At 38.4% G+C, this 16,345-nt stretch overlaps 1 protein-coding gene and 1 pseudogene across 1 annotated transcript; one reads left to right on the plus strand and one right to left on the minus strand.

The window, feature by feature from the left end:
- Nucleotides 1-1,565: 1,565 nt before the first annotated feature.
- On the plus strand, nucleotides 1,566-6,958 carry LOC120253182 (annotated as a pseudogene).
- Nucleotides 6,959-13,516: 6,558 nt separating this feature from the next.
- LOC120253186 (late embryogenesis abundant protein 19-like) lies at nucleotides 13,517-14,513 on the minus strand. The gene is made up of 3 exons (XM_039261510.1): nucleotides 14,401-14,513; nucleotides 13,998-14,252; nucleotides 13,517-13,817 (listed from the first exon to the last, which is right to left on the minus strand). The coding sequence occupies exons 1-3, from the start codon at nucleotides 14,455-14,457 to the stop codon at nucleotides 13,689-13,691; spliced, it is 441 nt and encodes a 146-aa protein (XP_039117444.1). The 5' UTR covers nucleotides 14,458-14,513; the 3' UTR covers nucleotides 13,517-13,688.
- Nucleotides 14,514-16,345: the final 1,832 nt, after the last annotated feature.

Genomic DNA, 16,345 nt, shown 5'->3' on the forward strand with positions numbered 1-16,345 from the left:
TAATAATAATTGCAAGATGTACTCAATTTGTTATTTAAAGTCCCTTGTTCCGTTTGAAGCCCAGAATGGAGTCATAATGAATATGAATCACTTCATTTATTATTAATAACAAATTGGGACTATGATTCCTGCTGCACAAGGAGGAGTTGACAAACTCAGTTGCGTTGTCAGATTTCATTAACCAATATTCTCTCTTCTACATGAATGAATGAGAGCGGGAAGGTGGCAACGCATTGACTTTGAGCTCATGCCAATACTTTGGCTTGGGCGGATAGGTTATAATAAGGATTCTACCTACCATTCGCCTTAAAAGGTCCATAAAAAGGGCGAATTTTCACAAGTCTACTTGCTTTCGTCCCCACTAAGACCAAATCTTATGTTTGTTTTGTTATGGGAGAATGTCTTTGGGTAATTGCGTGGAGATAGGATAGGGATAGAATGGTCTGTGGGACATCTAAAATGACAATGTTTGTCTATGATGATAAATATATGGTGCATGTGCCTGTGCGTTTTTTTTAAAAAGATTTTATTATACTGATTAATGATTATTTATTTTTTTGGTTTTAAAATAAAATAAAATAAAATAAAAATAAAAATAAAAGGTTGAGGACACTGTTGCAAATGGTTTGGCTGAATGCCAATACTACTTTAAGTAATACACATCTCAGAATGAACAAAATAGTCCTAATGTTAAGGTTGTTTCAGGGTTGTAACGAGAGGAGACGAGGCGGCATTTGTGGGAATTAGAAAAATGTCAGTTTCCTGGAGGCCTCCCTGAGCTTGGGCAGTGTGGGCAGAGCACACCTCCAGGTTGCCATGTGATTTCCTTCATTCTTTTTCAAGCATCTCATCATGGACTGACTGCTCTCAATGCTCCTCACTATTTCTCTCCCTAAACACAGACAAAATCATCACTCATGCGAAAAAAAAAATAAAGGGGAAATATGGCAGCCCACGGAAGGCAGGAATGGCAGAAAGGAGTTGTGGCCCGGGGGAATCAACTCACCTTCAGCCTCCCACCATATTTTGCTTCCTTCTTTTATTTATTTATGTATTTATTTATTTATTTTGGGCTTTTGCTTTAGCTCTTGCTCTTGTTATTGTTATTGTTATTCCTCCTCAAAGGCTCAACCTCAATTTCAGCTCAATCTTCGCTCTTATTATAGTTAATATTATTACGTTTTGTTTTCTCATTTGCTCTTGATAGATCATTTTTCTTATTCTAACAAAAAAATAAAAAATAAAAAATAAAAGAAAAGAAAACAACCAAACCAGCTCATGGATATGATGAGCTATTACACAGAATATATTCTGGCCACCACCATCACTATTCACTGCCCAGAAGCATTGATTCTCGTTTGCTATTTGGTAATACGGGCATCACTGATCACTCTATGGAGTTCCTTCTTAACTCATCTTCCTTTTTGTTTTATTTGCTCCATGTTTCATGCATGCATGCATGCATATATATATATATGTATGTGTATGTATGTCCTGGGCATTGGGCATCATGAGATTCCATTCTCTGCCTTGAAAAAGCCTCGGTGCTTTCCTCCCTGTCTTTATCTTTCCATATTGGGTGATGTCTTTCTTTAGTTTACTCTCATGATTTTATACCCCTTGTCAGTTGGCACTAGCTAATAAGAGCTTGCAGCTGGTGTAAGCTGGAGACTGGTGCTTGTGCTTGTGCTGGTGGTTTGATTCAGATTCATGGCTTCTTCTTATTCTTATTCTACTGCTCCCCCCACCTACAGCTATAAATAGAGCTTCAATTGAACGCTTCTCCACTGCAGGACAGAGCTGCTCTGTTTGCTGGGATACTCACCTCCACTGAGTGCTCTTTCCTCTGCTTCTGCCGCTCAGATGAGCTATGGTAGCAGCTCTCGTGCGCCTGCTTTCGGTGAACTTACTTCATTTATAGTTTTCACATCATCTAGACCTAGTTAATTATTGTATTTTTCCTTTCTTTTTTTAAAAAAAGAAAAATTATGTTCAATATTACTTCTAATGTATGGAAGCAGGCAATAGGACTGGTCGGAGGCCTTTCGAGTTCGGAAGGACCCATGTCGTCAAGCCTAAGGGGAGGCACCAGGTCACCATCGTCTGGCTTCATGGCCTAGGTGATAATGGTGCCAGGTATTTACTCATTCACTCTTTAACCATTCTCCCCTATTGTTGTTACTTTAGGGCTAACTCCAACCTTTTCCAATATTCTGCTATGCTCATCTTGAGGTAACTTTTAGGCTTCTCTGATGTTGATATGCTCTCCATGCAAATGACCTTTTTTTTTTTTTCCTCCAAAGTTTAAGCTTACTTTATTATTTGCTCTTGGCTATCCAATATTTGGATTTCTTTGCGAGCAAATATTAGCACTCCTTTGTTTCAGCCAGTCCTTCCAATTCATACTTTTCATGAATCTTTAACAACTTTTGTTATTCATGGTGAAGTTTTGATATGGAGACACGTGCACAGTCACAATTAGAGGGCTGCTGAAGAATTAGTTTTAGGTCCTCTTATCTTTATATTGATTCCACGGCTTTATACCCCCTTTTCTATTGAAACTGATTTTGTTATTTTCCTTTCTCTGGGCATATTCCTAGTATTGCTGGACTTTTAATGGTTAGCCTGTTAGATAGATTTTTTTCCTCTCTCATCCGAGTCCTAACCCTGTAGCTACTGTAAAATTTTTCCAACTTTTCTTCTGAAAGAAAGAAGAAACAAAAATATTTGAGGAATGCCAAGCACATCTTTTAGTTCTGTAAAAATCATTTTCAATGATGTGGAAAGTCTGCGTACTTTGTGGCTTGCAAAATTCCATCCTACTTGATTCGGGAAGAAAATGAAGAAGAATTATGAACCAGATAAAATTTAACTCCAGTATCTTTCAACTTTAATTTTCTATGAATGCTTCAGAGGTTGGTTATCTTGGATTAAAACAATTATAAATTTTAAAAGAAGGCATTTTGCCTTGGAGCTTTAGTCTGGAACCGCTGCTTTCACTATCTTGATGTTTAGTTATCCACTATGCGTAGCATCTTATTGTTCTTTGCGACACTCCTTTTTCCTGTTATGGTGAAACTCTTAAAACAAAAATATAGATGCTTATCTATTATATATATCCATTTGTCGTCTTCACACACGCATTGTTTAATATCTCTAGCATGAATGCTTATAATTTGCCTATTGTCAAACCCTGACAAACACTAGAATGACATATTTTTGCTCAAGATTTATTCATGCTTGCTGCATAAAAACCCGGTTTCAAGGGGAGATCCTTGTTTGATTGCATAAGAATGATTTAGTTCTCTCAATAGACACAAAGTACTAATTCTGTCAATTGTCCTTTTCTCTAGTCTATGAACAGTTCATTACTCTGCTTAGTGATGTTTTGCCTTGATTATCTATAGTCAGAGGTGGATGGTACTGCAACTCTATGTTCATCACTTATCCTTGTAGTTATCCTCTATCATATTTAATTTCATCTCCTCATACAGAAATTTTTTTCGGGGTATTTATATGAGGAGTTCTTAGCTTCTGTGAACTAAAGTCACTTCATTGGAAGCAGATTCTACTGTTTGATGGTGCTCTCCTTTATTTTCATTTTTATTTTCTTTTTATCTTTCCATTTTAAGTTGTGGTTGTTGAGGTGAAGGATATACAGAAGCAACACTATGCTCACACAAGAGAATTTCATATCATGCAGTTGGTTTTCTCTGTGGTTTGATAATTTTCCTTCTGTGCATCCCTTCTGCCTATCACTTTCAGGAACTAATTCTAATCCCGGACTCAAGAAGACAGGCTCTTCTTTTCATTCTTTCCTCAGTCTGAGTTTAAACCTAAATTTTCTCAGTAGCAGAATCACATGAGATTCACACTGGCCTATATGAAGATTTTGTTTATAGATCATTGTTTAATTGGGTTAAAATTGCTTACTTTTCTCTATAGGCTCAATTACACAAATAATTAATTTTTATATGAATCACTTGCATGATTCTGCGTAGTGACTCTGCCTTGATCAGTCTTCTATAGCTGAACTGGATGACACTGCAACATTATTTTTATCCCTATAATTGGACAGATCATTTGCCATATTTTGTTCACCCGACGGGACTTTTGCTTTGTAAGTTTATATGAGCTATTAACTTGCATAATATTATCTCACTTTGTTGGATGGAGCATCTACTGCTGTTGTTATTGTGTTTTTGGCACGTGTAACTTTTTTCCAAGTTCTTTTTTTAGTCGTTGTGGTTGTGGTTGTGGTTGTGATAGAAGAGCATATATGCATTAGCAGCTGTCTGAAGTCTGAGCACATAAGAGAATCTCATATCATGCAACTGGCTTTCTCTGCCTGCTGTGCTTCAGCGCACGGGATCTAGTCATCACTTTCATGAACTTATTCTAGTTTACAGAGGCATGAAGAAAGGCTCTCTCTGTTTATTCATCACCCTTGACTCTGATAATATATCTAGATTATTGTAGTAGACTTTGCAGCCTTAATATTGCACTGTCTGTATGCGGCTTAAATACCGGAACTTTGTTTTATCTGAAGCATCACAAATTTTGTATTTCTTCTATTACTGTTATATCTTTCTTTGTAGTGACTTGGAAAACTTGTTCTATGATCTTCTGATCAGTAAATGATATAAGTTAATTCCTTTGCATGCTTTTCTGACTACTTGTTTACACTTTGCAGCTGGTCACAGCTTTTGGAAACACTTCCTCTACCAAATGTAAGTATTGTGATTTTGGACTGTTGCCTTTTGTAATCATGAGTTGGAACATATTCTTTCTTTTCATTTTGTTATTGTGGGGAGCTAGGATAGTTTTGCATGTCACCTGCCCCCCTCCATTGGCCAGCCAACTGCATGCTTTAGTTAGACGCTAACCTACTGGGAGCTTATTGATTACAGATAAAATGGATATGTCCGACTGCACCAATCCGGCCTGTAGCTGCTTTTGGTGGATTCCCTTGCACTGCCTGTAAGTTTACTCATGGTTCAGGTTGTAAAAATCCTTGCACTGAAAAGATGGCAATTCAGAAATTTCAAAAACATTTTCCATGGTGATTGCTTTCTGTGAAACTGATTTGTACCTCATTTGTTGGTTTGTTACCTAGGGTTTGATGTAGGGGAATTTTCAGAGGATGGTTCTGATGATGTTGAGGGAAATGGATGCTTCAGCTGCACATGTTGCAAACCTTTTGTCCACTGAGCCTGCTGATAGTATGCTTCATAAGTGCAATAATATTCTTGTCTGCTTACAGATTTTTGTATTTGTTCTTTTTTTAAGAACGCATTTCAAATTCAAACAGCCGAAAGCTATAATAATTCAATGATTAATTTTTTGGTGACTGCAGTTAAGCTTGGTGTTGGAGGCTTCAGCATGGGTGCTGCCACTGCTTTGTATTCTGCCACTTGCTGCATCTACGGAAAATATGGGAATGGCAGCCAGTTTCCAATTCATATTAGTGCAGTCATTGGCCTCAGTGGTTGGCTTCCATGTTCCAGGTTTACCTCTACACTAATACGTTTTGATTTCTGCCATGTCTGTTTTCAAGTGCCTCTGTCAATTTTTTTTTTAATTGTTTTATTTATTAGTGTAAAATTTCATGCCTCGCTCTTAAATTTTTTAGGGGCTTGAAGACCAAGGTTGAAGTGTCTCCGGAAGCTACCAGGCGAGCTGCTGTGTTACCTGTTCTGCTTTGTCATGGAAGAGGTATTAAATCATTTTTCATATTCCTCTTTTAGAGATTTTGCCACTGTTTGTTCTCTGACCTGGAGTTTCATAACGTTAGGTCAATAGATCCTTGAACATACGAGATTAGTAAATCTGAGTCATCTACCTCTATAGTGTGTGTTATTCCTAGTTCTTTCCCTGACCACCGCACCAAGTGTAGAGTCAGTACTATAATCAGATTTATTTAAAGATCAGTGAATATTGGGCACAAGTATATATCTATCTTCTTTTAAAAAAAAGTATATATCTATCTTTTGGTAGTCTTTACTATATTTGTTTAACAACTTTATGTTGTAGTTATGCAGGTAGAATTAAATGTTATGTTTAAGATTAGGTTTGCTTGAAAGTATTATGCTATGCTGTGCTACTAGACAGTTACACTTTGCTTAGATCTCAAAGGTACTAATTTAGTAATGCTTATGCAGGGGCTTATTATCTATAGATGTACGTCATGCCTTAATTCCCATCTGTTTACAGTAGATGCCTATTGTTGAAAAATATTTTTCTCTCAAATTAATAGATCGATCTATCTACCTACCTATCTATGATGATAAATCTATGCCGATTAGCTCTAAACTTGAGTGTAAATGCATCTGTTGTTTTTCTGAAACAAACGTTACAGCTGATGATGTAGTCCCGTACAAACATGGGGAGAAATCTGCAGAGGTTTTAAGATCAGCTGGATACCGTAATCTGTCCTTTAGATCCTATAACGGGTATGTATATATGTATGTATGTATGCTTTGATTTATTTATTTATTTATATTTTTTTATATGTATATTGTTGGAGTAAATTAAATGAGATTGCGGTCATGGACAACTGAGCTAGCTGATGTACGTACGTATGTCTAAACTATGTCTACACAAATTGAAATATGCAGGCTTGGGCATTACACACTTCCTGAAGAGATGGATGACGTCTGCAAGTGGCTGACTGCCAGACTTGGAATTGCTAGTTCCCGCAATTAATTGCAAGGTTTTGCACTAGTAATACTATTGGAGGGGTGGATGTCAGAATCTAATCTATAATCTAATCTCTTATGAATAGAAAATAAATGAAAGAGATGTATATGCGTGTGCTTGCTTGGTGAGAAGATTTTGATTTGTGACTTATGCATGAGTCGTTTGTATTATTACTGTATTGTAAGATTTTTACTTTCTATAGCTAGGCTTGTGTTTACTTCATCTGCAACTTGCAATGGATTGTGGTGGTTTGTGTGTATATTAATCAATATGCTTCTTTTCATTTAATGCAGCTAGCATTCTATTATTATGTATAGAATATGATCGATATATAGGAGTATATATATATATATATATATATATATTTTTTAAAAAGAACTTCTCAAAGAGAAGCTGTTTATTGAAAGGAACCTGGTACAGAAGTGCTACTAAAATTTAAAAGACAAATACGAGTTAGAATCTAAAACCAAAATTGATAAAGGATTTCATGATCCAAAATGGGAGGTCTTTCCCAAACAAGAACAAGTTGGGATGATGATGAGTTAAACCATGCATAGCTAAACCAACAGCCGGAGAGCCCCGGGAAGGCGGGATAACATGGATCGGGAGGATTTCCCCATGAGTCCAAAAAGAAATTTCAGGTTATTAATTTGATCATCAAACCGCCATGAGGTAACATGGTCGAGTCGCGATTAAGCGGTGGATGATGTCTTGAAGATCACGGAAGATGTGCTTGAGCGGGCTTATTAAGCTCCATTCTTTGCATTGAGAGCCGTTTCGACGACAAAAAGTGTATCCGATGAGAATTCGGGAAGATCGACGAGAAGAGCAACCCTGCAAGGGACACCTCATAATTAACATTTGTGAAGAAGAACCTGCAGAGCTAACTCAGCGATCTTGATTGGAGGTTGCATGAGTGAAGAGAAAGTTGTTATCGGAAGAGGAAAAGTTGCAAAGCAATAGTTTTCTACCCCAGAGATTTGAATTACAGCGGGAAAATTCTTCAACATGAGCAGCAGCTCTGGGAACAATGAAAGAAAACCAGGGACTAGTATTTCTAAAAATGGTATCACATCGACAAAGCCAGATAAACCAGGCGCTAGCAGCAATGAAGGCAATAATGTGCATAGAATGGCTATAATCAAGCAGCCAGCAACCAGAAGAGAAGCCGTTAGTGAAAACAATTGATGTATTTAACTTGCTAGCAATTTGATCCCAAATATTACGAGTTCTGTTGCAGTTATAAAGTAGATGATCAATTGTTTCTCTGTGAAGCCCACAGAAAACACATGGATTATCAGGGCCAAGCTTAATGTTGAATAAAAAAGCAGATGTAGATAAACGACCTCTAAGGCAAAGCCAAATGAAGTGTTTGATTCTAGGAGCAACATGTATTCTCCAGACAGTATTCCAGCCAACCCAAGAATCGGAAGCAACAGATTGATTATTCAAAGTATGATAAACTGCAGAAGCAAGTTTAGTGCTAGAGGCTTTAGGCATCCAAATCCAGTGGTTAACATTGTGAGGGTCAAATGAAACGGAATTCATAATTGCTGTGATATCAAGATTACTAATAACAAGGTTAATATCATTACTAGGCCACTGAGCAATATCGAGGATATCAGTGAAAGAAATTTGCTCAAAATCAACATTCATATTCAGGTATGTGGGTTTAAGACCAATAGGAATATCAAATAACCAAGGATCCCAAAGGAGGGAAGTTCTCGTAGGATTCACTGATTTGATTTTGCAAAATTTTCGAATACAGATAGCTGAATTGCATAAGCCTCTAAAAAACCAAGAGCATCTGGCAGGAGCAGAATCACGCCAGAAATTGATATCACCATACTTACTATGCAAAATATCGACCCATAAGCAATCGAAATTGTTAAGGTATTTGAAAATGTTTTTTGACATTAGAGAATGTTTGGCAAGAAGAAGATTCTTGATACCTAAGCCCCCCTCAGACTTACCTTCAGTAACAATGTTCCAACTCACATTATGGATGCCCTTTCCATTACCATTCCTACACCAAATGAATTTTCTAACTGCTCTGGAAATATCGGACAGAATGGAATCTGGGATGGGATAAGCTATTAGAGTGTAAACAGGAATAGAAAGCAAGACTGAGTTGATGAGGACCTCTTTAGCTGCAGGGGTAAGATGAAATTTTGACCATTTGGAAATCAAATTGTTTACCTTATCAACCATAGGTTGGAAAGAAAGGGAAGCCAGTCTTTTAGGAGAAATAAGAACCCCGAGATATTTGAAAGGAAAGGAGGACTGCTTGAGGTTCAGGATGGTACAAATCCTTTTAACAATATGTTTGTTTAGCCAAGTAGGGAAAAAAATTTGAGATTTATTAAAATTAGGATGCTGGCCAGAGAAAGTACCATAAAAATTAAGACAAGCTTGTATATTTTTTGCAACTCTATGAGAAGCAGAAGTAATTAATATCAAGTCATCAGCAAACATCAAATGGTTGAAATTGTGATGAAGATTAATATTAAAACCAGGGATTAAATTTTGGAGAAGACCAAAGTTGAGCATGGTAGTGAGAGTTTGAGAAACAATGATAAACAGGTAAGAAGAGATAGGGTCACCTTGGCGAACACCTCTAAATGAGGGGAACCAAGGGGTAGGTTTACCATTGACTAAGAGAGAGAAATTGCAAGTTTGAAGACAAGTTTTGATCCAGGAAATCCAGAGAGGAGGAAAATTCATGGCAGCAAGAATGGTAAGAATTGCACTCCAACTAAGGGTATCATAAGCCTTTTCGATATCCAGTTTAATGATCATCCTAGGGGGGCTATGGGTATCAAATTCAATTGAGTGGGTAACTTCTTGCACAGTAATAATGTTATCCAAAGCATTGCGGCCAGCCACAAAACCAACTTGTTCCCTACCAATAATATGAGGTATTACCCTCTTAAGTCTATTGGCAAGAAGTTTAGATAGAACTTTGTAGCAAACGTTGCAAAGAGAAATAGGACGAAAATCTGAAACCAGTTTGGGATTATCCTTCTTAGGGATGAGGGCGACAAAAGTTTTACCCCAGGAAACAGGGATATGCGAAGTATTAGTAAAATGCAGAATGGCTTCGAAAAGATGATTACCGACAATAGGCCAAAAGTTTTTGTAAAACTCAACGTTGAAACCGTCGGGACCAGGGGACTTACCTGGAGGAAGATCCAAAAGAGCTTGATAGACTTCCTCAATAGTTACATCACTGATGAGAGAAGCGCTATCAGAGTCAGAAATCTTAGGAATGTCAGGAGGGAGAGAAACTTGCCCATTGGGGGGACAGCGATCTGAACATCCCCAAAGATGCTTATAAAAATTGATGAAAGCTTGCTCAATTCCAGTAGCATCACTGAAGACGTTGCCGTTAGAATCCTCAATTTGAGCAATATAGTTATTGTGAGAGCGAGTACGGTAGATAGCATGGAAGAAACGAGTATTCCTGTCACCATCTGAAACCCAATTAAGACGAGCGCGCTGGGCCCATTTAATACTGTTCTGACGTTGTAAAGCGGAAAGTTTAGCATAAAGATTTTTAAGTTCATAAAAAGAATTGGGTCCAGAGTCAGCAAGTTCAAGAGAGCTAATATCATTTTCAGTTTTAGAAATAGCAGCATCTAAGTTGTTAAAACCAGCACTTTTCCAGCGATTGATATTAAAACGGGTACGGGACAAGAAATGAGAGAAAGCATGCATAGGATTGCCACGAGGAGTAAAATTCCAAGCGTCACGGATACAAGAGTGGCAATCAAGATATTCCATCCAAAAGTTCTCAAATTTGAAAAAAATGCTCCGGGAAACAATGGAGACACTAACTTTCAGAAAAAGCGGCGAATGATCAAAGAAGGATCGATTGAGGTGAGAAAGATTGTAAGATTTAAACATATCATTCCACTCAAGATTAACCAGGCACCTATCAAGCCTGGCCCATCTACGAGCCGAACCTTGTTGGTTATTACACCAGGTAAAAGGAGAGCCATCGTACTTGAGATCCATAAGATTATTACAGTCGATAAAAATCGTTGAAAAATCTAGCTTTACGACTGTAATAAAAGAAAGAGCCGCCCTTATGCTCAGTTCTGGAAAGAATAGAGTTGAAATCTCCCAGAATAAGCCAAGGGATCTCAAGTTTAGTGAGTTTGGAAAGCTCTTGCCAAATAAATCTCTGGTTAATACAACGAGAAGAGTTATAGACCACAGAAATAATTAAGTTTTTAGAAAACGAAGAAGAGATCACTAAATGTAAAACACGGCGAGAAATAGAGATAGGCGTAACTCGACCGAGAACCGAGTTCCAAAGGATAAAGATACCGCCTGAGAAACCTTCTGCAAGAACCGTGGCCCATTCCCAAAGTTTAGGGATTTTTTTGCAAAGACGATCAACTCGATCCGAATTGGCACGGGTTTCAACTAAGCATACCAGAACCGGATTATGCTTTTTGATGATTCTAAGGAGACGGGAAGAGGTATCCCGATCGGAGATGCCCCTGCAATTCCAACAAATGATTTTAATGGCGTTCATAAAAACAAAATTATGAAGGAAAAAGAAAGAAACTCCCTTAAGAAAAGGGTGAAGAGAATAGGCTGCAACATCAAGGACCGGAACCGCCTGGTTCCAATCTCCCTTTCTTCTGCGATGGATCATCTTCATAAACACTTTTACGAATAAGGGTCTCCCGTCTGACTCTAGCTTGGTATTGAACTAACGTCATAGAGTCATCTGGTTCCTCTTCATCTTCTCATTTCTTCGTCTTCGTCTTCGTCTTCTTCGTCTTCAGTACCCTCATCCTCTTCACTGTCTTCATCCATTTCACTGGAATCAAGGGCAGAGGAGACTTGCGAAACAATGAAGTCGTGCTGTAACCCGGATGAGGGGAGACATAGATTGCCAACTGGAACAGAAGCTTTCAAGATGGGAGGGGGGGAGATGGATCTGAGTTTGGAGCTAGAAGGGTTTGTCTGTAAAGCGGTATCTCGAGAAGGGCGAAAGGGCATGATTTGATTGGACGAAGTGGGTGGTGAGGTTTCTCGAGAAGGAGCGTGAGCAGGTTTGTTGGCCTCGAGTGGGGTCGTCGGAGTAGTGACTTGGGGATTAAGCAAAGGTGAAGAGCTATGATCCAAAATGAGATACGCAAGGCGTTTCTACGGTCTCAAAAATTTGATTAACGGCTAGATTTTCAACGGGATTATGAACATTTAAAGTTTCAAAACTGTCAGAGTGTGGGGAAGTGTGAGGGGCGATGAAAGTGGACGACCGCCCACGACCAGTGAATTTCGAACCGCCACGTGGATTGTGAGAAGCGTCGCTTCGGGACACGTTGTTCACGGCGTCCCCACCGACTGCTGTGCGTGGAGACACATGAGAGGCATGCAAGGATCCACCTCCACGTCCCCGAGCACGGCCACGCCGGCGAGACACCAGTAACCAAGGTCCAAAGTCGGTATCCAGATTATCGTTCTTCTCAGGGTCAAAGATAGGGTCAGAAGAATCCATGAGTTGATCAGTTTCGTTCGATACCAGGGGAGCTCTTTCTACCGGCACTCGTTCTTCACGAGAGGGCAAAGAGAACTCTCCGGCTCCGGCCGAAGCAACTCGAGTACACGACTTGCTGCCGTGTCCAATAAGCCCACAGTTATAACAGAACGTCGGCAGACGTTCGTACATCACCACAACGAAAACCTTCTGAAACTCGTCACCTATCCAGAAACCTCTACACAGCGGTTTAGATAAATCGATTTCGATGCAAACTCGAGCGTATTTAGATCTCGCCAGGGTGGAAGTGAACTCGTCGACCTTGATGAGGGTGCCAAAGTTGCTGGCAATGGATTCAAGAACATCTCCGTCCCAGCACTCAACCGGCAAGTTATGGAACTGAACCCAAATAGCAGCAGAATTGAGCTTAGCAAAGCTAGGCTCGAAAAAAGGTTTCCATTGGGACATCTGGAGAATGATACCGTTAACAGACCAAGGTCCTTCAAGAAGAATTTGCTGCATGGCCTTCTCAGAAGGGCAACGAACTAACAGGAAGCCATTAGGGAGATCAGAGATGAGGATCTCACCAAAACTATTCCATTTATCCAGAAGCGTCTTCTTAACTTGCTCAAAAGGAGGGGATTTTCCAAACAATTTGCCGTATAGAGCGTATTGAAATTTCATTCGACCGCGGTTAATGGCGTCTTTGTCCAGCCGGACGAAGTTGGAAGTAGAAGCTTTAAGCTTGTTGAGAAGATGCTCATTGTGAAGAGGGGAACTATCTAGCGTTTGAGTCAGAGAGGCTGCGATTTGAGACCAGGATTTTTTAGGGGGGGAAGGGGGTTTACCCCCGCTTGCCATGGCAAGAGGGGAAGCTCAGGGCGAGGGGAAGTGAGGCTGTTGGGATGGTTGCTATGTGCTACTACTTTGGTTTTAGCATATATATATATATATATATATATTGAAAAGGTGGATATCAATAGGAGTATATATATATATATGACATTAACAGAATTAATTAAATTTTGAATATTCAAGTTACTGAGTAAAGATGCATTTATCATTCCCGTTATGTCTAACTGGGATGTTAGCCTGTGAAATTAACTGCCCCCGATTAATTTCTTGCTTATAATTATGCCTCACTGTAACTTGGTTTAGATAAAAATTTAATTTGCTGTGTCGATTATGCGCACACAAACACACAACATCACCAACAAAAGTAAATTAATGTCGATTTTTATCGCAGTACTTTCGCTCATCAGTGAAGCATAAGATTACTATAAATATTAATTTGACGAGAGTCAAAAGACAAAGACAGGACAGAACAATACATCATGAGATAATTAGGATGGGAACTAGGGATCAGATACTTGAAATTACAAGCTAGCCACAGATAGTAGTAGTAGTGTAGTACATAGGATTTATGGTAGCATAATATATAGCATTCATTCTCGATAATTAATTAATTAGGCGCATCTTCAAGATGGACCATTAATTAGTAGTCAGGATCTGCATGGGTTGCATCCTTGTTGTTCTTATCCTCCCCTGTACATGTTGCCATGCCCAGAGTACTCTTTACCGCATCCGCTGCACCCTGTGCAGCGCTCTTCACCTTCTCTCCAGTCTGCCAATTGCATGTGCCAAACAAATATATCTATTAACGATGGAACTGGATATACTCGCGCGCATGAAGTTACAATTTGCAATCAGATCAGTTATTGTTGCTGTTTGTGCTTGTGCTTGTGCTTGTGATCAGAGAGAAATAATTAAACAGATAAATATATTATAATTAACAACGACTTACTTGCTGGAGAAGGCTACCAGTCTTCTCTTTGCCTGCTTGCGTGGTTTCTTTAGCAGACTGGGCGGTCTCAGAGGCCTTTTGTTTCGCTGCCTCAGTTTTGTCTCCCAGAAAACTACCTGTCTGGTCCTTGCCCTCCTGAGTGCTCTCCTTGTCAGCCTGTGTGGTCTCAGAAGCCTTCTCCTTGGCCTGATGTGCCTTCTCCTTAGTCGCATCCACCGCTTCCCTGCTTTTCCCCATCACCTGCTCTGTCTTCTCCTGAAGACACAACACAATACAATAACAATAACAATACACTTATGCACCGCACAACAACATTCACTTTAGTAATGCATTATGCATGCATGCGTACGTTGTAAGTATTAAAATGTTCAAGATGGAGATTTTATTTGGCTTAATTAATCACCTCAGCATGGCCTCTGGTTTCACCAGCCTTGTAGCTAGCTTGTTCCTGGGATGCCATGGCTTGCCTGCGAATGAACTACGTACCGATCGACTATATAACAATTAATATGTATTTGCTCCAGTGAGATGGACTGACCTATGGCCACGGATGGGCGGCCGCGGGTATTTATAAAACCCGACGATGAACTAGTTGATGGACATCTGCCCCCACACGCATGCAGGCAGCGTAGGTATTTCGACGCGTGTCCTGCCATGTGTTTCATGATCCTAGGTCCACAATTTCAGTCAACAGCAACGCCTGGGGACTCGTGTCGACGACCCTTTTCCCAGCCCAGATTCAAGAGCAGTCAATACCTCTAAAAAGAAACTGAACTGGTTAACCAACTCTTTCTGTTTTCCTTTTTTTTCCAGATAATAATAATAATAATAATCATAATAAAGAAAATTATTATATATATATAACTTAACAAGCTTAGAGTAATTTTTTGAAATATTTGGCTGGAAATAAACAAGCGAATCTTTACTTTTCATGCTATGAATTCACGTAATCATTAAAATGATTCACATGTTACTAAATTGGATTTTTGCAGTTAGGGATCCGTTCCAAATTACACCAAAATCAACTCAAAAGTTGAAGTGCTCGCTCGTCTTCCTGAATGCGAGATTAGAGAGAACTTCTAACGACATGGAGTAGTCTTGCCTGATTTAATGAACGTTTTTGGCAGTCTGAGTAAACTTTTGTTATCTCCTTGTAAACTATTTCTTCTCAGTTGTGTTTGCCTCTTTTTTTTTTATTTTTTCATTCTCTATTAAAAGTTTATCACTTCTGGTGATGAATTCTTCTTTTTTAATTTTCTGATTTATTGTTATAAGTTTATTTTTTATTATTCTTGTTTTATTTATTAATTTTTTTTAATAAATATACAGTTTATTCATTTTAATAAAATATATATATATAGCTTGATGACCAATATCACAATAGAGAATAATTGCTCCATAACCAAATCAATAAATTGCGCACGTGAATATGCTTGTAATTCTTTATCCTATTTATTAAAATATCATCGTACTTCCCTTTTTGTAAAATTTTCAAGCAGCTGGATGGATAGCGATGCCTCAGAACTTTATCAAAATTAAAAAGATGATTTTGGTGGTCAAGTTGTTCAAGCCAGCTAAGCTTAATTTAATGTGAAGAAAACACATTAATTTATCGGTTATGTTTCCTTTTTATGCTTAGACGATGATTGGAAACATCCAATAAGAGTCAAATCAGAATGGTGCTCTGTTCCTTGCATATATCACGTACACCCTGTATATGGAAATGATTAGGACAACTAAGGAGTGGTAGAACATATTATTTTGTAATGTCAGGCACGCAGAATCCTATACATGCATGTAAATGACAAGATAAGATGGCTTTTCAAATGTAGCTCCATAAATTAACTTTCAGGTATTATAAGAATATCTTTTTAAAAGTATTTTTCTAGTCTATATGTGCATATGCATGCACTCTTCATATCTCAAACACTAGGGATATATTCTCTTTTGCCGTCAATCCCAAATTTATCTTGCATGGTTTGTAATTTAATTACATTTTGTTGTACTAGTGAAATCGTTTTTTTTTATATAATTTTTATTTTTCATAAATTTGTGATTTATTTAAGTTATAAAAAAAAGAAAAAAAAAAGTAGTGTTGTTTTAAAGATAGATTCCAATTAATAATGTGATTAATGGAGACAGGTTTTGTCTAGTTCCCTGCACAATGTCTACAAAATGCTCATAGGAGCCATAATCTAACGAGTTAAAATTGGTTGGCAGAGGCTGCACATCAGCACACCACACTCACATCAAATAAAGCAATAAAAGAAAACTCACATCAACAAGTAATATGTTTTCTTCCTCCTCCTCCAGATATTTAAGTTAACAACGACGGTTGAAGTGGTGAG

Source organism: Dioscorea cayenensis, chromosome 26, assembly GCF_009730915.1.
Source record: "Dioscorea cayenensis subsp. rotundata cultivar TDr96_F1 chromosome 26, TDr96_F1_v2_PseudoChromosome.rev07_lg8_w22 25.fasta, whole genome shotgun sequence".
NCBI classification, from domain to species: Eukaryota; Viridiplantae; Streptophyta; class Magnoliopsida; order Dioscoreales; family Dioscoreaceae; genus Dioscorea; species Dioscorea cayenensis.